General features: G+C 46.8%; 2 protein-coding genes across 2 annotated transcripts; both read left to right on the forward strand.

Annotated features, from left to right (window-relative positions):
* Positions 1–14,162: 14,162 nt before the first annotated feature.
* LOC143869793 (uncharacterized) lies at positions 14,163–15,230 on the forward strand. The gene has a single exon (XM_077376350.1). It carries the CDS (start codon positions 14,163–14,165, stop codon positions 15,228–15,230), a length of 1,068 nt encoding a protein of 355 aa, XP_077232465.1.
* A 1,361-nt stretch (positions 15,231–16,591) lies between these two features.
* Positions 16,592–17,605, forward strand: LOC143869794 (uncharacterized). Its single transcript, XM_077376351.1, has one exon. It carries the CDS (start codon positions 16,592–16,594, stop codon positions 17,603–17,605), a length of 1,014 nt encoding a protein of 337 aa, XP_077232466.1.
* The last annotated feature ends 6,661 nt before the right edge of the window (positions 17,606–24,266 follow it).

The following is a 24,266-nucleotide window of genomic DNA, read 5'->3' on the forward strand; positions in this document are numbered from 1 at the left end:
GCGAGCCCACACGATTAAAGGGGAGCCAATTGAGGAGCTAGACTCCATCCCTATATCCGAGGACAAGCCAGAGAGAGGTTCGGATTGGCTCCCTTTTAAGAGGCACCTTACGGGAGCAAATGATAAGTTTCCTTAGAGCCAACAAAGATAAGTATTCGCGCGGTCTGGTTCGAACATGCCCAGCATACCCGCGGAGATCGCGGTTTACCGGTTGAATGTAAATCTGACCCTCAAGCCCGTCTGACAAAAGAAGAGAAACTTCACGGCAGAATGACTAACTCACATCAAAGCTGAAATGGAAAAACTGCTACAAGCCGGATTCGTTAAGGAAATCCAGTAGCCCGAGTGGCTATTCAACATGGTCATGGTCAAGAAGGCACGGAGGTTGGCGGGCATGTAAAGACTTTACTGATCTGAACCGAGCCTGCCCGAAAGACCCCTATCCACTGCCACGCATAGACCAGCTCATCGATGCCACTTCCGGGCACGAGCTCCTCACCTTCCTAGACACCTTCTCCGGTTGCAACCAGATAAAGATGCACGAGCTGGATATTCCAAAAACAGCGTTCATCACCGACCGGGGCATCTACTGTTATACTGTCATGCCCTTCGGGTTGAAAAACACGGGGGACATATACCAACAGCTCGTCAATAAGCTGTTCCAGAAGCAGATAGGCAGAAACGTGAAAGTATATGTGGATGACATGTTGGTAAAAAGTCTGGAAGCCCATGAGCACATCTCCGACCTCAAAGAAACCTTCAACACTCTGCGGCGAGCCCGGATGAAACTCAACCTGGCAAAGTGTGCCTTTGGGGTGACCTCTGGAAAATTCTTAGGATTCATGGTTAGTCAAAGAGGCATCGAGGCCAACCCCGAAAAGATCCAAGCCATCCTAAGCATGGAACCTCTGGCAACGGAAGTAGAGGTGCAGCGGCTCGTAGGACGGGTCGCCGCCCTCGGTCGCCTCATGTCCAGATCTGCCAAAAAATGCCAGCCATTCTTTAAGCAGCTAAAGAACATACGGGAGTTCGAATGCACCCTGGCATGCTAAGAAGCTTTTGACGCCTTAAAGCAGTACCTCCAAACACCACCAGTACTGACCAAACCCGAGCCCCGGGAAGAGCTCTGCCTATATTTGGCTGTCAGTCCTACGGCGGTAAGCGCAGTACTGGTCCAGCAAAAGGACAAGCGGGAACATCCGGTGTACTATGTGAGCAGGATCCTCCATAGTGCGGAGGTCCGGTACCTGGACATAGAGAAGTTCGCCTTAGCCGTCGTCACCGCTCCCCGGAAGCTCTGCCCCTACTTCCAGGCCCACCCCATAATACTCTTGACAGACCAACCGTTGAGAAAAATCCTACAGAAGCCTGAGACCTTGGGAAGAATGGTAAGCTGGGCCGCCGAGTTGGGAGAATTTAACATACAAGTCTGATCAAGGCCGGCCATCAAATCCCAGGTCCTCGCTGATTTTATAGTGGAATTCACTGCCCCCGCCACGGAACCAGCGCTGGTAGATGCAACAAGTGCCCCTGCTGAAGAGCCGGCCCGTGGAAACGAGCTCGATGGCAAAAAATAGTTTCTCCGTTGTTTGAAAGATTGGGCGAAAAGTAGTTTCACCTTTGATTGGAAGATTGGACGAAAAGTAGTTTTTCCGTTGATTGAAAGATTGGGTGAAAAGTAGTTTCCCCTTTAATTGTAAGATTGGGTGAAAAGTAGTTTCCCCTTTGATTGTAAGATTGGGCGAAAAGTAGTTTCCCCTTTTAATTGGAAGTTCGGGTGAAAAGTAGTTTACCCATTGATTGGAAGATTGGGCGAAAAGTAGTTTCCCCTTGGATTGGAAGGAGTTTTTGGAGAAAAGTAGTTTCTCAATGTTATGAAGATTTTGAAAGAGAAAAGTAGTTTCTCAAGGATGGAGTTGTTAGAGAGAAAAGTAGTTTCTCAGAGATGGTTTTTAGAGAAAAGTAGTTTCTCATGATATGAAGATTTTGGAAGAGAAAAGTAGTTTCTCAATGTTATTAAGATTTTGAAAGAGAAAAGTAGTTTCTCATAGATAATTTTGGGAAGAGAAAAGTAGTTTCTCAGAGATAGAGTTTTTGGAAGAAAAGTAGTTTCTCAGATATAGAGTTTTTGGAAGAAAAGTAGTTTCTCATGGATAGAGATTTTGCAGAAAAAGTAGTTTTTATGAAATTTGTGAGAAAAGTAGTTTCTCATAATTATGATGTTTGTCGAAAAAGTAGTTTCCTTTTCGTTTTGATTGGTTGTGTGAAAAGTAGTTTCACCAATATAGTTTGTTTTGCCAAGTTCAGAGTTTAAAGAGAAGCCATCTCATTGATATGCCATGATATGTTTTCTTGAGTTAAGAGTTAGAGAGAGTCTATCTCACCCATGCTTGTAGATTTTAAGCTTTGTGGCAAGGTCATTTGTTGTTTTACCCTTGTGAATATCATTTTAGAGTCAAAACCCAAAAACTTGTTTTACTTTGTTTTCGGGCTGGCCAAAATGTGTTGTCTGTTTAGCTTTGCCATTTGTGTGACAAGCACACTCTGCCAAAGAGGGGCATCTGTAGACACCACATTTTGACCGTGCCCTGTACCTCCATGTTTTGTGCTTAACTTTTTCAAATCAATGTGTTAGGACCCTAAATTACACCTTAGGCTAGCTTAGGGTCCCAGCAAGGTCCCTGTAAAATTTCGTCAAGATCCGAGCACGTTTGCCTAGCGAACGAGCTAAGGCAGTGTCGTGGTGCAAGTTCAGAAGGGGGGGTGAAATATGTCATTTCCCATCTAAAAGAGGGCATTCTTGGCAATTTTATGTTGCTTCCTTCACAAGCAATCTTTGGTGGCCATTGGATCAGATCAGTGAGCTGAGATCATATATAGGAAAGAGAATCTTCACCCTACTTTTCACTTGGACAACCCCCTGTTGGTATAAAAAGAATAGTCAAATACACTAGAGTGGGCTGTCCATTAGAAAAGAGGGGGGGGGGGCGAATTTACCATTTTACCTTGGTTAAATGCCCATCGACTAGGGTTTTGGGGAGGAGGATTCTCGATCAAAATAGAGAACGAGAGAGGGATTGCAGAGAAGGGGGAGAAAAGGGAGCCGCGGCCATCGTCTCCTCCAACTGATCATCTTCCTTGGCCTCTCCCTTGCCGCCAATCATCTCCACCATCGAGCTCCACCTATCACCGCCACCTTCAACTTCAAGACCCACCTCCACCATCATCTTATTCTCTAAACCCCATTACCCGAACCCATCTCATCATCTCCCTATCTCCACCCAAATCGGCCATCCTTACTTCTACCTCCGACCACCATCCCCATCTCCGGCCAGCCGCCCCTATCAAAACCCTAATCCGACTCTCATCTCTTCTTACCACAACCATCTTCATATCCACCATCCTCCTCCCCCTCTGCAACCCACTTCCATCTACCCATCTTCTCCGGTGGGTTCTTCACCGGAATCCGGCCGATCTTCAACCACCTCCAACTCCTCCCTTCAATCTCCACCTCCATTAAAACCCTTGAATCACCCCCATTTTTACAAAACCCCATTTTCTTCCCCAATCACCATCACCTACCACCGAGCCACCAATCGACACAACCATCTTTTTCTCCTACTTCTTCATTTATTTTATTTTCTTCTCTAAGACCCATTCCGAAACCCACTTCGTTTTTACCTTTGCAAACCTACATCAAAACCCTCTTCCATCTCCAAGCCGATCATCTTCCCATTTTTCCCACCAAACCCCTTTTTTGACCAATCAACAAACCCATCTCCATGGATTCGATCAACCCCATTTAACCCAAACCCATCTCAGCCACTTCTCATTTCACTTCCCAAAACCCATTTCATCATCCACCACTGCCATAATCTCCACCCGGAATCCGGCCGGCCATCGACCCCATCTTATCTCCGAATCTACCCACCAATGCCTTTACTCTTATGCATAGGAGATGCAACCCATAAATATTTGAGGGGTGGCATGGAATTTTGAGGAGGGGATGGTAACACTTCGTTTTTGTCTAGAAAATTTGATGTAGGAGATCAATTAGATTTTATAGGTCTGGAATTGCTCTCCCATGAGTTCATTATTTTATTCTCTATTCATTTACTCATGTAACGTGCCATTATCTCCGGTCAGTTTTTGTCCTCTGGCAGTAGCAGATTGCTTTGTTTCATTCAACTCTGTTAGATGAGAAGGTAACGATTGTTAGACTTTTGCTTCCTTGATTTCCTATTTATGATTATTAATCTGGTTTTTAGGTGATTTTTAACATGAGTAGTGTAACCTGTTTTGTGTATCTGAAAATGAAATTAGTCTATCCCTGTTTTGAACAAGTATATTAATGTTGTTATATGAGGGGAAATAGGTTTTATTTAGACATTATTCCAGTAGAGTAATAATATAGAGCATAGCAGAATACCTTTTCAGTGCACAATAAAATTTGATTGTGAGTAATGATGGATGGGCATAACAATGTGTCTGCATATAATTTTTCTTAGAAATATGAGCAAAACAGATTCATCTATATTATCCTGTGTCCTATTGATTTTCCCTTGTCTGGGTGTGGTAATGGCCTTTCATGACTCCCTTAAGTTTGGCTGTTATAATGAGAAGACAAGTTAAACTTGATGCGCATTTTTTTTGTCGAACTGACATGGAATTTTTTGTCGAACTGACATGGAAGTAATTCCAATTTTGGATAACAGTAGATACTTGTTGGTTGGAGAATGTCTAATGGGGATTCTTTAAAAGCCATATGTAGTATTGAAGATGCATGTTGTGGTGTTAAATGTGTGGAATATGCAATCCTGACACAGAGATACAGAGCTGCCATGGTTATACAGAAGGAGATATAATGCAGGAACACTAGGAATCTTTTTTTTTTAATGTTCGCAATGTCTCAATATTGATACAATGTGTTATTCGGGGCTGGCTTGTCCGAAGGTGTTCAGGAGATGTAGGTTTGCTGAATGCAACAAGAGAGCTTGGTGGTGTAAAGGTGCTTGATTACGATCAGGTGTTTGTGAAGCCACCAGTCCGTGCAATTACAAAGGAGAGTTCTAAAAGCTGAGGCAGCATTAAGAGAGAAAGAGGAAGTAGAGTGACATACTCCACTGAAGACTCCAGCAATATGAAAGCAGATGGTCTGAATACGACCTGAAAATGAAATCCTTGGAAGAGATATGACAGAAACAGATGAGATCTCTACAATCGAGTCCTTCCATTTCCAAGAAAGAGTCTCTCTGAATCAGCTGGTTCTGCATAAAATATATCAAGGGGGAGGAATATTTGGACTGTTTCGATGCCGACGGGCCCTTCTTGGGGAGTTAGAAGCTTGATGAAGATCAGGGAGAGTGCTAGAGATTTTGGCTGTTATAATGTGGGTAGTGAAAAGGAGTTCCAACCTTGGCACCCTAATGGACAGTAATGTTCAGTTCTATCCAGAACCTGTACTGATGCATCCCTTGCCTCCATTTCCTCCTTAGATTGGATCCATGTTGACGAGGAGTGGAACCCATTCATTAACAAAGTGTCTCTGTCCCTTAAAAGGGCGATGATAGGGATACTTTGAGCCCTCCTTTGTATATAGGAGACTTGGCCAGTCTCATCAGAACCCTTATTTACGTCATTTGTGTCTCAGAGACAAGCCTTGTCTCATATAGAGAGTTTCCCCTTTAGGAGGCTTACCTAGCCTCATGTTAGAGTGGCCTCCTCTTTTAGAGCGAGTCTTTGACTTGGTAGTGTTATTAGAGAGTCTCTGACTCATTTGTACTCCCTCTCTAGTGTTATTAGTTAGGAGTTTTTCCATTAGAGACTAACTCAATCATATAGAGCCTTCCCTGCTTGGGATCTTAGATTGTTTTCTCTGTTCTTGGGACACTAACTTTCTTGTTGTGGATTGTCTCTTTGAGACATTAGTTGCTTGTTCGGGCTTTCCCCTTTAGCTTTAGGGCTTTGCCCTAGTTTGTGGTTGTACTTGCGTGTTCCCTTTAAGAGTGAAAACATTTAAAGGTCCGAAACATTGGAAAAGCTTTAAAATCCAAAAAACATTAGAAATTTGAAACTCAAAAACATTTGAAAACTTTAAAAAATATCAAAAACATTTGAAAAACGTCAAAGGCCTTAAATCATTTAAGATGTTAAGTTTTAGTAGTAATTACGAGAGTTCGTTTCGAACTACACTGGCTTGATCCTCTTCCACGAGGTACGTAGCGCAGCTCGGGATCCATGTCCCAAGTCCAGCCAAACTTTGTAAATAAATCATTTGAAAATCTTTCAAAAATCTTTAAAACCTTGTTTTTTCAAAAAGATCTTCCTCTACAGTTAGGAGTTTCTCTTAGATAGAGAGTTTTAGAGTTAGGTTTTTTCTCCTTGATTGGTTACTTGTTTGTGTTTGTTTTAGAGTTAGGGGTTTGTCCTAGAGTTATAGGGGCGCCTCCGTCCGGTTAGTTGGCGATCCACATCGCCGACTGATGACTAGAATAAGATGCGTTAGTGATCCCATTGTTTTCCTTAGGAAACACAGCCTAGTTACACATAGGTTGTAGGAACCACCTGCATTAGCTTAAGGCTAACTTGCATTTATTTAGGGCATATAAGGTGTCCTAAAATCTACAATTCACTGAAATCTAAATGATCGTTCAAGAAGCTTTAAGAACTAGTCCGGTCTTTTAGGTCGAGTATAGGATATAGGTTTAGGTGTCTTATGCATCCTAGTTTAGAATAGGTGCGAAGAACTACGTTGCCTTGATTCTCGTGGAGGCGGGGATACGTAGGCTTCTTTGGATGAACATCAGACCATCCAAGGACTTGGGCTAAATCGTTTAGAGTCTTAGGATTTGTTGTGTTGTTATATTGTATATTTTGTTGTGTTTTCTTACTTTCTTGTGTAAACCTATACCTTTAGCTGTAGCATGTATGTGTTTGTTCACCAGAACTTAGACACCAGTTAGGCATGTCACTAATAACCTAGTTGTCATTAGGTGACACATCTTTTATTTTATTTTGTGTGTGCTTATTATTTTATCCCCTGGTCATGCATGATTAGGTAGACGTCTTCCCGGGGATATTTTGTTCCCATTTCACATGATTTTGCCCAAAATTCTTTGGAGTTAATGAAAATGGCATAAGAGACCAAGTGCTTGCACTCGGACGAATTGGGGGTGCTCTTCGGACCTTCTCCATTTGTAATCAGGCACGAGCCCATATATATTTCTGGTTATCCATTGCACAGAGGATTTGATTTCGGGGTTCCATGGCCTATCCATGGATGGCGACTCTGAGTTATTTTCAGGTATATCTCGGTTTTGAGCCTTTGCTCCGGATCGAGATGTATCTCATTCATTTTGTATCGCTACTCATGCTATGCTGTGAGAATGACATCTGTTTCGAGAGTTCCTTGGTAGAGCTCTCCTTTCATGTGGAGATCCAGAGGGTGTTGGGGGCTCGTCCCTCACCTCTCTCTCAGGATCGGGGTCCACACAGACCCAGTGTGTCGACCTCAAATAAGGCCTTAAAGAAACAAAGTTCGACAAAAACTCAAAAGTGGTTGCGTTCACCCCCTCACTAGCCTCCTACGGGAGGCTCAGCATCGGCAAAAGCGCTCGGAGCAGCCGCCAAGTCCTTAACCGGCTCCCCGGCATCCACCGCCCCTTGAGGGGGATCCTCCGGGACGGTCTCCTCGGCATCATGCAACAGCTTCTCCAAAGGGAAAGAAGGATCGACATCACGAACACGCCGCCGGCACTCAACAAAGCCTTTTCAGACTTTTCACTAGGTGGGGCCAAGTTCAGGGAGGGTCCTTCAAATGGTGGTTCACCTTGTTTTGGACGGGAAAGTTGTAGAGATAACTTGTTCGGGAAGTTAGAGGCAGGGGTAGTAATGTCTTTTTCCGCAAGAACTGGCGCTTGGATTTTCGACGGTTTCCTCGAATTCCCAAATCGACGCCACATGTGCACGTCCCATCCAGTTGGAAACGGCGGGAGGCTGGCCGACACGTGCCGAATCCCTAACTTTTAAGGCTTTCTATGGACTATTTCGCCCTGTTTCTTCGTCTTCTTTGGGTGAAGTGGGTTTTTCTTTGAGGTGATCTTCTTCTCTTGCTGTCGATTCTTCTCTGGTCTTTGCTCCGGTGAGTTCCATTCCTCCTGTCTCAATTGATTTCTGATTCTTTTTCGTTTGTTCTTCGACGATATCTGATATAACCGATTCCCAAAAACCCTCATAGTGAGTCACTAGAAATAGTGGAGAGCGACCGGCCAAGAAAAAGGAGGCTGTTGGTAAAGGGTAGGGATGACCGTTCCCGAGGTAACCAGATGCCCAGAGACTTGGAGGATAGTTCCGAGGCTTCTGGCTCGTCCTTAGAGGTCGCTGCCTCCGAACCCTTTGCTCAGGCTCTTCCTACTCGCGAGGCGAAGATTAGGGATATAAGGGCTGGCGCCATGATCAGCCCAGGCCGGGTGGCGTTGTACACGAGTTTCATGGACAAGGGGACGGCGGAGAGGATTAGAAGGGAGTGCTATATCCCTGATGATTACGGGATTAGGATGCCTTCTTCCAGGGATGGGGTATGCGAGGCCGTCACGGAAGAGGAGGTGGCTTTTTATGTAGAGGCTTTTAGGGCAGGGGTTAGGTTTCTGCTCTTGGGCATTACAGTCGAGGCCCTCGAGTTTTACCAGGTGGCCCCCTCCCAACTGGCACCCAACAGTTGGCGCACTCTTTTGGCCTTTGTGGCCAAGGTTGACCTTCACGGGGTTCAGCCTACCCTTCCTTTGCTTAGGAGCAGGGGTGTTCATTATTCGGTTAAAACCGAATAACCGAATCGAACCGAATTGGTTCGGTCGGTTCGGTTCGGTTTTTTTCTATTTCGGTTCGGTTTCGGTTTTTTTTTTTGGCAATTTGGTTTTTCGGTTTCGGTTATCTCCAAAAAAAATTCGGTTAACCGAAATAACCGAATTAATGATAAAAACCATTATTTTTTCAAAAAAAGATGTGATATGGGCACTCCAAAGGATGATCGAAACCGTCCATTTGATTGATCACAACTTAATTAGGTTATGCTTAAAAAATCATTTCGATTGGATCATCCTAGCCCTCCGATCGAAACAAAGATTTTGCTTTTTCCCTCTTTTTCTCCCACTATTCGGTTATTCGGTTTATTCGGTTATAACCGAATTTTTAATCGGTTTGGTTTCGGTTCGGTTTTCTAAATTTTCGGTTCGGTTTCGGTTACCGAAATTATTTTGTTTATCAAATTTCGGTTCGGTTATAACCGAATAACCACCTCTACTTAGGAGTTACGTCGCCCTTAGTCCTTTGGTAAAGGGCGAGGACAGCGAAGGGTCGATCTGGTCGGCCAAAGATTCCTGCTGACTTTATGGCTACGGCCAGAAAAGACCGGTCTACTGCCAAGCCTCTTGAGCCCGCACCATCCAGTTCCTTCGGCCGTTCGGTGGGGGCAAAATATACGACAAGACTTCCTCCTAAGGAGTTGGAGCCTCTTGCCAAGAGGGTCATTCCCCCTCGTGCCCTTCAAGGGAAGGCTGGCCGGCAGGTCCACGCCTCGACCGCATTTGTTGAGGACATTCCCAATCGGCTTGACGGGTCGGGCATGACTAAGTTGCTCTTGGAAAGAATGGTGCTCCCCGCACAGTGTTACGAGATGCAAGGAGAAATGTTCAGGCCGGAATGGAAGATTGGTGTCGAGGACGGCGTCCTGTCGAACCCATGGGTTGGGGTAGAGTTGGGGTTGATGACGGCCCTCTCTGGTGATGAGGCCGAGTTGGAGAATTTTCCATGCAGGGTGCTGGGGGCTTGGTATCTTCATTCTATATCTTGCGTAAGCATTACTTTGTCGACTTTGTTTTCTTGGGTTGTCTTGAGATTGTACGTGGCGAGTTGCTAATGGTTCATTTGTGGTGAGACTTGGCAGGCTCAGAGTTATGCCAGGAAGATGCTGCAGTACATGATCGAAGACGAGTCCGAGATGGGTACTTTTGAAGAGCGTATCCGTTATTTGGGCGAGAAGCTCGAGAAGGTCCAAGCCGAGAGGGAGGTGCTTGATGACACCGTCAAGGACCTTCGGGGGCAGCTCCAGATGTTTGAGCAGCTGAGGGACAGGGTGGAGAATAATCTGTTGGTAGTCCGTCAGACGCATGCTGAGGAGCTGGCATAGGCGTGGGAGGAATGGCGAGATTCGGAGGAGTTCTTAAAGGTCGCGGCTGCGTTTAGCATCGATGTTGAGATAGAGCCGGGTTTTAGATCGCCCCGCCATACAAAGTACGGTGGAAAGAGGCTCGAAACCCAGCACAAGGGTCCGATAGGGCCACTACAATTCCACCAGATGAAAAATACCAAGTTCGGTGGGAAAAGGCTTGGAACCCAGCCCAAGGGTCCGGCAGGGCCACTACAATTCCACCAAATGGAAAATACCAAGTACGGTGGGAAAAGGCTCGGAACCCATCACAAGGGTCCGACAGGGCCACTACAATTCAACGAGATGAAAAATACTAAGTACGACGGGAAAAGGCTTGGAACCCAGCATAGGGGTCCGGTAGGACCACTACAATTCCACCAGATGAAAAATACCAAGTCCGGTGGGAAAAGGCTCGGAACCCAGCACAAGGGTCCGGCAGGGCCACTACAATTCCACCAGATGGAAAATACAAAGTCCGGTGGGAAAAGGCTCGGAACCCATCACAAGGGTCCGGCAGGGCCACTACAATTCCACCAGACGGAAAATACCAAGTACGGTGGGAAAAGGCTCGGAACCGAGCACAAGGGTCTGACAGGGCCACTACAATTCCACCAGATGGAAAATACCAAGTACGGTGGAAAAGGCTCGGAACCGAGCACAAGGGTCCGACAGGGCCACTACAATTCCACTAGATGGAAAATACCAAGTACGATGGAAAAAGGCTCGGAACCCATCACAAGGGTCCGGCACACAATTCCACCAGATGTAAAATACCAAGTACGACGAACAAATGCTCGGAACCCATCACAAGGGTCCAGCATACAATTCCACCAGATGAAAAATACTAAGTACTGCGGGAAAAGGCTTGGAACCCAGAACAGGGGGCTGGCAGGGCTACTACAATTCCAACAGATGGAAAATACCAAGTCAGGTGGGAGAAGGCTCGGAACCCAGCACAAGGGTCTAGCAGGGCCACTACAATTCCACCAGATGGAAAATACCAAGTCAGGTGGGAAAAGGCTCGGAACCCAGCACAAGAATCCGGCAGGGCCACTACAATTCCACCAGATGAAAAATACCAAATCTGGTGGGAAAAGGCTCGGAACCCAACACAAGGGTCCGGCAGGGCCACTACAATTCCACCAGATGGAAAATACCAAGTCTGGTGGGAAAAGGTTCGGAACCCAGCACAAGGGTCCGACAGGGCCACTACACTTCCACCAGATGAAAAATACCGAGCACAGTGGAAAGCACTTGGATCGCATAACAAAGGCCCGGCCTTACTACTACTCTACTCAAATAACTCGACTACTGCGTAGATGGGAAAGGAAGCATAAGATATATGTCAGAAGTACAAAAAGAAACTATTCATAACTATTTTCTTCTGGTCCAGTGGCCTACAAAAAAAGGGGGAGGAGAGAAAGACACAGAAGATAGGGCACGCAGGCCCGGGCCCCCAAGACCCCCAATATAAAAAAAACAAAAAAAACAAAAAACAAAAAAGAAGAAGAGGAAAAAGAGGGAGCCTGGCCCCTAAGAAACTGACCACCGGTCCCCCTCCCCCAAATAAGTCTGAACGACTAGGGGAAGTTCTCTCTTTCCAGAGAATCCTCCTCCTCCTCCCAGGAGCTCTCCAGCAGGGGGTCCACCTCATATTCGAGCAACTACTCGTTAAGAGCGTGGACCTTCCTTTGCAGCTCCTCGTTTCTCCGCTTCAAGTCTTCAATCTCCTTGTCCATCTTCAAGACTTGGTTGCACAGTTCCATCCCCTGCTGATAGGCCTTGGAGAAAAAAGACCATCTCTTAGCAACATACGAACGAGAAGGCTTGTCCTTTCGAGGCCAAGGAGAAACACGGAGAGGGGGAAAGCCCGGAGGAGGGCCCGGGTACCTCCTGGCCTTCTTTTGATGAGCTGTGAGATCTTTCTCCGAGTCAGAACACAAGTTGGGGTTACTCGAAGACTCCTGAGAAAGAGGGACCCTACCCTCGACCCACGAAGAAGAGACAGCGAAAGATTTGGACATATTGCCAAACAAGGGCGGGAAAACGGAAAAGTGATCTGTGCAAAAGGTGGAAAAAGCTGTCCTTTATAAACCCAAAGAGAAACCCTTGGATCAAGAAACGAAGAAACTTGTCGTACGCGTGTTCCCTTCCTATTGGATGACCGGCCAGCACCGCATAATGGCACTACAATTCCTCGGGAAGGAACGGCCAAACGAAACAGCACGTCCCCTCGTATTCCAAGGCTCCCATAAATGACCTCGTCACGATATTCTTTGACCGGATAAACGAACTTACTCCCTCGGTCCATTCAATGGACCAAAGGAGTAGGGGGGTATTATGACAGGACATAAATACGGTGGACCAATGGATCTCACCACGTGCCACCCATGCGGCCAAAGAATCTAATCATGATTAGAAGAGACATTAATACACAGTAAGGCCACGTGATCCTGCCACGTGTCACCTCCCCGCCTTCAAAAAACTTTATCATCACAATTATGGGCAAGATTACACAACAAAGCCACGTTCGCAGTCAAACCAAGGGGCAACCCAATCCAGCAAAATAAGGTTTTCTCTTGGAAATGATGAAAAGGTCCACGTGGCACCCCATGAAGAGGATTTGCATGCGAGATCAAAGTATAAATACGCCATTAAGTCCCCAAGAAAAGAGGACCAGATCCAGCAGGGAAAAAGCAACGACTCCAGAAAAAGTAAAGCCATTAGAGGAAACTCTATATCGCCGGTAGGGCTTCCCCAACTTTAATCAAGAAGGGGAGGAGGCGCTGGATGCCCTATCCCTCCCTTGGCCCCCAACTCGCCCACCCAGATATCGGAGAAAGAGCCCGCACATTGGCCCTGTTAAACCTGATTGTACCTCCGCCATTTCTTGTTGTTCTTTATATCATTGGTCCAGAATCTGACTTGGGTGTCAAAGTGGTCATCCGGGACCCACCCTGGACCTCCCTGACCCCTTTGTTTTTTATTGCAGACCCCCGGAGAGGCTCTCTACCCACCGCGCGATCGCGAACCCGGATTCTGGTGCCATCATGTCCAATCAAGCTTTTCGGTTTCAATTACTACGGTTTCTTTATGTTTAATAGTTCACTTAATTCCTTTGCGTATGACCGCATGGAGAAGAAAACTCAATTGTTTTCTTTTTCTTCATTAATTACTTTTGAGGATTGATCTCACTAGTGTGTTTTGGAAAGACCGTATTTCACTTCAGAACTTTCGTTTAAATGTTGAGCTTCTCCTTTTATTTCAACTTTGTTTTATTGGGATGAAATGAGCACTTGGAAAGCATATTCAATTAAGGTTGACCTGATTACAGGACTCAGCTATTCTTATTTATTCCATATGAGAGTTGACATGATTACTAGTTTCACTTCTCCACATATGTGAAACTTGCATCATTTGTTTTCTGAGCTTCCTAAGGAGTTAATCAAGTTATGTAAGGACAAACTTATGCTTTCTCATGAATATGAAGATATTCATTAAATGGCTGCCAAACTTTTATAGATCATACATGGTTTGTTAGCAAGGTTCTGCCTCAATCACCAGCCCGCCACCCGACCATCGCTGTGACGGTCGGCACCGAAGGGGTGACAACTCGATGATGGAGCCGGCAAATTTAGCCCATCGAAATGAGAATCAGATACCTCTGCAAATAAGAAGCCCGATGAAAAACACCCAAACAGAAGAAAACCCCGCCATCATGGCTGAACTCCAACGTCAGATAAGAGAACTTCAGCAGCAAATGAAGGCACCATGTGATCCGGACCTCCTGGCATAGTGGGATAGCGAAATTGCTTCCCCGTTCACCCCAAGAATCGCCAATGCCATCGTCGCTACGAATTCGAATATGCCTCGGTTGGACCTCTATGACGGGTCATCTGACCCTCTTGAGTTTCTCTGAACCTACCGCCGTGCGATGGTAATCAGGAACACTTCAGACATGACGATGTGCAAAGCCTTTTCCGCCTACCTGAAGAAAGATGCTAGCAATTGGTTCAACCGATTAAGGCCCAACTCCATCGAGTCATTCCACGAACTGGGAAAAGAGTTTGTCGCTCATTTCATCAACAGTCGGCCCCGAAAGAAACCGGCTGATGCTCTCCTGGCTTTGTGGCAAGGAAAGGATGAAACATTGCAGAAGTTTATCGGTCGGTTCCGGGTGGAACTCCACCAGATTAACGAACCAAATTTCGATATGGTTCGCACCGTACTCCGCCACGCTATCCGAGATAGAGACATGAAAGTCGCCCTGAATGTGAATCCTCCTCGCGATCTCCAAGAACTCATGGCCACCGCAGATCGATACATCAATAACGAGGAATCATTTGCCATAGAAAGGGAGTTGGAAACCACCCGGGGAACCGAAATGCGAAAAGACGACTCTAGGTCGCTACCGAGTCATAAGCATGCAAGACACAATGACCGACAGAATCGTCGCGCCCCAAATCCTCAGTTTGATAGGGTCAACTACACTCCATTGAACAACACCATCTCAAATATCCTGTACGAAATCCGTGATAGAGAACCCATAAACTGGCCCGAAAGAATGAGAAATTCGGGGAAAGGAAAAAGCTCTAACAAATATTGTCGTTTTCACCAAGGCCATGGGCACACCACCGACAATTGCTATCATCTGAAGAATAAAATTGAAAGGCTCGCGGGACTAGGAATGATTGATCGTTACCTTCAGAATCCTTCAAGGAACCAGCAACGACCCCGATCCGAAGTTCACCTACCGGACGAATGTCATTGCTCACCAAACCACCATGCAGAAAGCAGTCGGCAAAGAGCCTCAGATCAGGAGGAAGCACCAAAGATCACCAGAAATATTGACACCATTTATGGAGGCCTGGCGTTCGGAGGACCGGCTTATGAAGGGCGCGCTCTTTATGCAGAACAAGTCAACTCCATAGAGAACCCCTCCAAGAAGTCAAAAACTGACCCCAAGTATCAGTGTGCCTATCACCTTCACCGAAGCAGATTATGGAACCATAGATCGATAGCATGATGATGTTATAGTAGTTCGACTCACCATCTCCAATTGTAACATGGGGCGAATCTTGATAGACACTGGGAGCTCAGTCAATGTCCTCCATCAAGACGCCTTCTACAAAATGGACATCAGCAGTGATAGGATGGAACCTGTTGACTGGTCCATCTTCGGATTCTCCGGGGGAGAAGTCAAGGTACGAGGTAAAATCAAACTCATCCGAACCAACGTACCATCATGCAAACTTTTGTAATAGTTCGCGTCCCTTCCACTTATAATGGAATCATCGGAAGGCCGGCATTGAACGAATTGGGGGCAGTAGTTTCCATTGCCCACTGCCCACCTGAAAATAAAGTTTCCTACAAAACTTAGCATAGGAGAAGTTATCGGTGACCAAGAGAAAGCCCGCGAATGTTACGCCGCCTTGTTGAAAAAGAAAAAGGCCACCAAAGAAACCTTCTCCATAGGCGGTACCGATCCTCGAGTTGAGGTAAAGCAGGAAACCGGTCGAAGAACTCATGAAAATTCTCCTGTTCCCCGGTGTCGAAGAACAAACCGTCCAAATAGGCTCTCTCCTCTCAGGTAAGCTTAAAACTGACCTTGTCAATTTCTTAAAGACTAACTCGGATATCTTCGCCTGGTCCGCCTCCGATATGCAGGGAATCCCCTCCGATGTTGCGGTCCATAAACTGAACGTGGATCCAAACTCCAAGCCCGTGAAATAAAAGAAACGTAACTTCACCGCCGAAAGACAAAAGCACATCAAGGAAGAAGTAGATAAGCTCCTTGATGCCAAATTCATCAGAGAGATTCGCTACCCGGAGTGGCTCGCCAACGTTGTGATGGTCAAGAAATCCAACTGCAAATGGCGAATCTGCATTGATTTCACGGATCTCAACAAGGCATGCCCCAAGAATTGTTACCCGTTACCGAGGATCGATCTCCTCATTGATGCCACCGCTGGGGATGAGATGCTAAGCTTCATGGACGCCTTCTCCGGCTACAACCAAATTCAGATGTACGGTCCCGACATTCCAAAAACTTCCTTCGTCACCGACCAAGGGTTGTTTTGTTATGAAGTTATGCCTTTTGGCCTAAAAAATGCTGGCGCTACGTACCAACGTCTCGTCAATAAGATTTTTGCCGAACAAATTGGAAGGGACATGGAAGCCTAAGTCGACGACATGCTCGTTAAAAGCCTCAAAGCACAGAGCCACATCGCCGATCTTAAAGAAGCATTTGCCGTACTCCGGAGGAACCAAATGAAATTGAATCCCTCCAAGTGTGCTTTTGGGGTTACTTTCGGAAAATTCCTAGGATTCATGGTTAGCCAGTGAAGAATTGAAGCCAATCCCGAAAAAATAAAAGCACTTTTAGAAATGATAGCACCGAAGGAAATCAGAGATGTACAGAGACTCACCGGCAGAATTGCGACCCTCAGTAGGTCTATGTCTAAATCCGCTGAAAGGTGCCTGCCCTTCTTTAAAACTCTCCGAAGCGTGAAAGACTTTCTATGGACAGAGAAATGTCAAACGGCCTTCGACCAACTGAAGGCCTATTTCCAAACGCTTCTGTTACTCGCGAAACCAGTACCGGGGGAAGACTTGTACTTGTACGTAGCAGTTGGGCCTGCCATGGTAAGTTCTGTACTCGTTCGGCAGGAAGGAAAGATGGAGCAACCTATCTACCACGTTAGCAGAGTACTCCATGACGCCGAGACTCGATATCAGGACATTGAAAAATTCGCCTTCGTTGTCATCATATCTGCGAGAAAACTCCGTCCATATTTCCAAACTCATCCTGTCACCGTACTCACCGACCAACCTCTCCGGAAGATATTGCAGAAGCCCGACACCTCAGGACGTCTGATTAATTGGGCAGTTGAATTGGGTGAATTCGACATCCAAATAAAGCCCCGCCCAGCAATCAAGCCCCTGGTGCTGGCAAATTTTATTGTGGAACGTACGGGACCGATAGAGGAATCCGAAGGTCCAAGCCTCCCAGCCGAAGAATCGACTTTGAGCCAGCAGAGCCAAAATCCGCTATGGATGTTATATGTGGATGGCTCCTCCAATGCTAGGGGCAACGGTGGCGGACTGGTCATAACGGGGCCGGACAATTTTATTGCTGAGTACGCCCTATGCCTAGATTTCAAAGCACCTAATAACGAGGTGGAATACGAAGCTTTGATCGCGGGAATAGCTCTTGCCGCCGAATTAAAGGTCAGTCGGATCAGAGTCCACAGTGATTCACAATTGATGGTCAGCCAAGTAAATGGCTTCAACGAAGCTAAAGAGGAACGGATGATCAAATACCTGGAAAAGGTGAGAAAGGAAATCTCCATTTTTGAAGAGGATAGTGCAAATTCCCCGAACCTTGAATGCCCGCGCTGATGCTCTTTCCAAGATGGCCTCCTCCGGAATGTTCTAACAAGGAAACTTCTATACCGAGATCCTCCCTCAGCCTAGTGTTCAGAGAGAAGAAGTCCTACAACTCAGCGAGGAACCTAGCTGGATGGACCCTATAGTACGATACTTGAAATACGGTATCGTACCCTCAGATAGAAAGGAAGCTCGAAGCTTGGTTGCCAAGGTTGCCCATTACATCCTCGACGGACAGAAGTTGTATAAGCGCTCCTTTTCATGGCCCTTGTTGAAATGCCTCCGACCCTCCGCCGCGGAGCTCGCCATGAGAGAAGTCCATGAAGGAATCTGTTGCGATCAATCGGGCGGGAAGGTATTGGCTCACAAGATCCTCCGTCGAGGTTATTTATGGCCAACCCTCCAGCAAGACGCTTCTGATTTTGTCAGAAAATGCGAACAATGCCAGAAGTTCGCTACCGTGCCCCGTCTACCCGCAGTTCCCTACAAACCCATCTCCAATCCAGTCCTGTTTGCGATGTGGGGAATGGATTTGTTAGGACCTTTTCCTAACTCGACCAAGGGACATCGAATGATGTACGTCGCCATCGACTATTTCACCAAATGGGTCGAAGCCAAGGCAGTAAAGAAGATTACTTCCAAAGAAATGGAAAACTTCTTCTATGATGATATCATTTGCAGGTTCGGTATTCCACGGGTCCTTATGACCGACAACGGAACCCAATTTGCGAGCCGAAGGTTCAAAGATTTTTGCGGGAAACTTGGTATTGACCAACGGTTCACCTCAGTCGATCATCCACAAGCTAACGGACAAGTGGAAGTAACCAATCGAACTCTCTTACAGGGGTTGAAGAAACGTGCAGAGAATGCCCAAGGCTTATGGGCGGAAGAATTACCGAATCTCCTTTGGGCCTATCGAACCACTCCCAGAACCGCGATAGGAGAATCGCCGTTCAGCCTCGCCTTTGGGATGGACGCAGTGATACCCGTTGAGATTGGAGCCCATTCTCCGAGGCTCAAGGCATACAATGAAAGGACCAATCCCAACCACCTGAGGAGCAGCCTCGACCTCGTTGAAGAAACTAGGGAAAAGGCTCGAGTCAGGATGGCCGCGTATCAACACAGGGTTGCCCGACACTACAACTCTAGAATGAAAGAAAGAGCAGTAAGAATGGGTGACCTGGTCCTGCGACAGTCCGAAGTCTCCGACCCTCGCAACTCGGGAAAATTGGCTCCCACTTGGGAAGGACCCTACCGCGTCTCCCACACTCTCCAGCTTGGATCATACCAGCTAGAAGACTTAGAGGGCAACCCCATTCCTCGCACTTGGCATATTTTGAATCTGAAGAAATTCTATTAGTAGGCAAAAATGTAATTCATTTTCATTTCTTTATTTTCAATAAATCTATGTGTTTGTTCTTTGTTTTGTGACGGTGCAGACATGTAATCCTTCTCCTCAAGAAATAAAATCTCCTTCTCAATTCTCCATCCGCAAGAGCGATTACCTCCCAACATCGACAAATCTCCAAATTGAACAAGCTATGAAGATTAAAAGATACGACCCATAAACCGATGCCCCAAGAGGCTCTATAGAGCGTCTATCTACTTAAAAGATACGACCCATAAACCGATGCCCTAAGAGGCCCGGTAGAGCGTCTATCTACTTAAAAGATACGACATGTAAACCAATGCCCCAAGAGGCTCGGCAGAGTGTCTATCTACTAAATACTGCTTCAAAAAAAAAACAAATCAATATCTCACCAGAATCAAGATAAAATTTACCATCACCAGCAAAAGATAAAAGTGTTTCAAAAGCACTACCATGTGTAGGGATCGCCTCGAAGGACGAACCCTTCCACCACCACACACCAAAATAAAGTTAAGTTTTTTAGAGACTAGTTCATGAGAAAAAAAATAAAAGGAGAATTGCAAGGGCCCTGCCCCTAGACATCCTTCTCCATATCCTCTCCAATAGAAGGCACAATGACAAGCAGCGCAGAGGATTCCACTCCCGGAGAGGTAACCACAGGATCCGTCACGTTCGTTTCAGTCGTCTCGGAGTCCTCTCCCTCGGAAAGGTCGGTCCCTGGCGGACCTTCCTGCCTCTCAATCAGAAAATTGGAATCTATGGCCTTAATCTGATTTCGACAGTCAACAAACCCCTTTGCCTCGAATTCCAGAACATGGAGTGCCATATCTATTTGATACTCCTGAGACTGGCGAAACTCAGCGATCGCCCGGGACCGAACCTCCTCTCGTTGCGCGGCTTTATCCCACACATTCTCAAGGTCAACACAGATCTCCTTTTCATGGCCAAGTTCGTCCTTGACCTTCTGGAGTTCAGCCTCGGCATTCGCCTGGAGTTTTTGCGCATCTGCCAAGGACTCCTCGAACACCTTCTTATCGTTCGCCCAAGAATCCTTGTGTTTCTTCACCTCCTTGGTTGCGTGAGCATAGAGAGATTGGTACCTATCCATGCGCCGCGAGGCATGAGAGCAATTATCTGACAACTGTAGGCCAAAAGAGAGAAGGTCAGTATTTGCAGAGCCTAAAAGATATTTGGAAAATTAAGAATAGAAGCACGCACCTTCTTCGCCAAAGCGATCATGTCCCGGCCCAAGGCGGAGTGCGAACTTCTCTCCAAATCCGCCGAGTCTCTCGGTAAGACACTCGTCATCGCCATCTCTACAGCCACCCTCGGGTTGCGAAGGGCAAAATCGTCAATACCCACCTTCCAGTTAGGATCAAAATAAGACCCTTGTTGGGTCGCCTGATCTTTTGGGAGAGTCCCCGGCTTGAAATAAGCCTGGGTTCCCTCGTAACCCTCGACGGACAAAATCTCCTGGCTCACAACTTGGCCCTTACCCTTACCCTCCCCCTTTGCTGACTTACCTTTTTTATTTGGGCTCTTCTCCACCATTTCTGCCTGCCGCTTGCTATGCACGGACTTCTTCGGAGATGCAACATCCTTAGTCCCTACAGCCAGAGTCGACCCTTTGCCGGCGTTAGCTGCCTGGCGCTTCATGGCTCTGTCATGTTTTTGCCGAGCCACTTCCTCAGCCTTCAATCTCCTCGCTTCCTCCATGGCCAAGGCTGAAATATTGGCGCCCGACCCTTGTGCCGCCATTTCTACGATAAATCCAGGAAACAAATCACGACACAATAGAAGGGAAACGAACAAAAATACGAAAAAGAAGATCAGAAAAGAGAATCACCAGACTAACTCTCGTAAGCACTTGTTTCGTATTCCTCCCTCCCTTCCTCACCTTCACTCCAAGCCTCATCCTCCGAGTCTAGCACAACGTTGCTCAAACCGAATTTCACCAATACTCGTTCAGATTTAAAATCCCGAACATTGAACATCTCCTTTCCTACGTCCACACCCTTACCCACGACATCGTTGAAAACCAACTGACTCAAGGTCCCTAAGGAAAAATTTAACCCCATTTTCTCCTCGTTGGGCTCTCTCCAATCGAAGGGAAATCGCCACCCGGCTGTTTGAGGCGGTTTCACAAAGAAAAACTCATTCTTCCACCGTTTAATGGAAGAGGGAGCTCCGCCCATGATCATCAGTGTCCGCCGCTGGGCCATGTCTACCCAGTCCCCCTTCATCTTTATAAGGAAACATTTCCGAATAACATCCAATGATAGTGGGGCCCTCACCATTTTACTTTTCACTATGTACGTGAAAAGACCCCTCCACCCATTTCAAAAAATCTGGAACGGTGCCATTTGAAGAAATCAAAAAAGTCTATCAGGATCGGATGAAGAGGGAAGCGGACACCCGCCTCAATAACTTCTTTGTAGAAGGCTGTCTCTCCCTCCACGCTACTGCTGCATGCCCGTTCGTTGGAGGTTGGGAGCCGAACTTCATATTCATCCGGGATATGATATTTCTCCCGCAACCTTCTAAGATCTGAAGGTTGAAGAATGCCTGTTGAGCTCATGGCGACTTCAGGACGATATGCCCCACCAGGAGGCACGTATGGCTTCCGAAGCTCCGCCAACTCTCTCGCAACACACCTAATCTGGACATCCATCGGTGCCGAACGTGAATCGCTCATATCCTCAACTAACACAGCAATCACGGGAGCATCACTCGGCACCGACTCTGCCGCGCCCGGGGGTTCAAAGGGAAGAATTAGATCTACCTCCTTTCTTGGCCGTGGCGCTATCCTCTTCATGGACCCTCCGCTCCTTGCGCCCGTCGTGCCACCACCAACTTTCTAGGCCCTAATTCTAGGCCTTATCTCCGACGGTTGTTCTAGCACACTCTCTGCTTCCATTTCCGGCGAGACTTGGGGAGAAGGGGATGATTCCTCCATCCCCACTAGCTCCATCGACCGATTTTGTGAATCCTTATTCTCCGACATGACTACTTTAAAGAAATGAAATGAAAAGTTCGGGTTGAGAAACGCACCGGTGAAATTGGAGAAGAAGAACCGTGAAGCTCGCCGGAGAAGACGAACCGTCACCTTGGAAGAAAGGGAAAATCAATCCGAGAAAAAACTTGGAATCTTCCAAATCTCCGATTAACACAAAGGAACGAAGCGAAATGGGAGATTCTAGCAGAAAGAGGGAAATGATCCACCGGAAAACCCGTGAGTATCTAGTCGGAATGAGGGAAGAAAAGAAAGAAAGAAAAAATTGAAGAAAAAAGAAAAATGGGCGGGCTTTATAGGTCCACGCGGGGGAAAACTCAAAAGTCACGTCACTCTGACGTTATACGACATGTGGCGCCCTGTAACAAGCGCACAGTTACCAAAGTCATTAATACGCCGTTTCGCCATCATTGTTTAAAGCGCCAAACCGCCGTTTTCCAAGAGTCGCAACCGTTACACCTGTCTCCTCGAAGTACCCCTCAGGATGCGTCAACAAGCACTTACGAAGCAAAGCGTTCTCCGGTACCGAGTATCATTTGATGGAATCATGCAATACACTCAAGCTATCTTACATCCGCGACAGGGTCAGAATACATTCGGGACCGAATGTACTCACTTGTGCCGTAACTTTAACTCCACCTAAAACAACGATCCCTCGCATGTTGACGTACGAATCGTGATATTCGATTCCGATTTTTGTGCATCTACACGTTACTTGAGGTATTAAATAAAAAAGCACAACAAGGAAACATCGGAAATAGCAAAGATCTTTTTATTCACAAGTAAAAGAACCTTTTACAAAAGGTGGGCTTCTAGGCCGGATACGAAAAAAAGAAAAAATACATTCGGTACCGTACTAAACTACGACTAACTACAAAAGATAGAAGGAAACGATGGAAAGTCGACGCCTGGAGCTTCAATATCATATGTCTGGTGACCCACCAAGCGCTACCAGACATTGGACTTCACCATCGCCACGGCACCCACTTGGCACGATCTACTTTGCCCCGGAAGGAGGCTTCAAAACCGACTGTGCCAAGATCGTGGCCGAAGGTTCCATCATTCGTCTGGATCTTCCTCCGGATATTCTTCAGGATCCTCCTCCGGCGAATTCGCCTCCAGATGAGGCTCGAGACTGGGTGACGCGGAGCCGGCCCTTCTACCTTCGGTCACTTCTTGCAGCATCACCTTCAGGGCCTGGTTCTCCATCTCCAACTTCTTGACTTTGGTCCTCAGCCGGAGAACCTCCAAGCCTTGCTTGAGAAGTTGATCCGCCACCCCATATCCCCTATCCATGGTATGCTTCAGGGACCGCTTATAATTGGCGACGAAGCTGGGAACGTCGTCATGAGCAAGGCAATCCCTGGGAGCGGTGGAACCCGAATGTTCTTGGGTCTCCACCTTCCGTTTCTTTTTACCCTGGGAGCCGCGATCTGCCCCCTCAGCTCCAGCCGATGAAGAAATCACTGCCACCGGAGTTACCACTTCAGGCGAACCAGGGCCGGCGGCCGGCAGATTTCTTGCCCTCTACGATCCCCAGGTTCTCCGAGACACCGGCTCCCCGATGAAAATCTGGGGCTCCTCTTCTCTATCTGATGGCGAGTTTACTTCCACCACCGGATTTATTGCTCCTGGTTTATCGTCGCCGGCGTGCTCTTGAGACATTTTCGACAAGAAAAAACTGAGAGAAAAGGGTGGGAAAAAGGAAGAAGATATAACGGATAACCCTTCCCCTCACCCGCCCTTTTTATAAGGGTCACCAGGCGAAAAAATTGAGTGGGATTTAATATCCCGCCGATTTTTGAAATTTCCCATAAAGCGAGAAATAATAGCCTGACTTGTTTTTTGAAAAAGCCTGTGAAAAATAGGCGGGAATTAAATGTTTTCGCCGTTTCCCAAAAATCCTAAGGATAGAATAACTCGCCTATTAAACGGCGCGACATTGAATCCACCCGCTGATTCCCTAGAAAGGCACTTCGACTCCATCACCTCCAGAGGATCGACACCGGCCCACCGCTTGAAAATTTAGCTACTTCCTTGACCCTTACAAAGGGACAAGAAAGTAGGGGGCAGTATGTTAGGGGTAAAATCGGTATATCCGGCACCGAACCTCAAACCCCTTCTCCATTACTCAGCTGGATCAACACAGTCCCCGCAGCAACAGTCGGTAACGAACATTGATTGAACCTCCTTGATACTTCTCCCTTGAGCGGTACCGAGCTACCAAGGGAATCAAACACAATCGCGGAGGTTTCGCCCCCAAACAGAAAATCCGGAAGGCCAGTACACGT

This window comes from Tasmannia lanceolata, unplaced genomic scaffold (assembly GCF_043159265.1).
Source record: "Tasmannia lanceolata isolate RefF3 unplaced genomic scaffold, GAP_Taslan_0.1 ptg000003l, whole genome shotgun sequence".
NCBI lineage: Eukaryota > Viridiplantae > Streptophyta > Magnoliopsida > Canellales > Winteraceae > Tasmannia > Tasmannia lanceolata.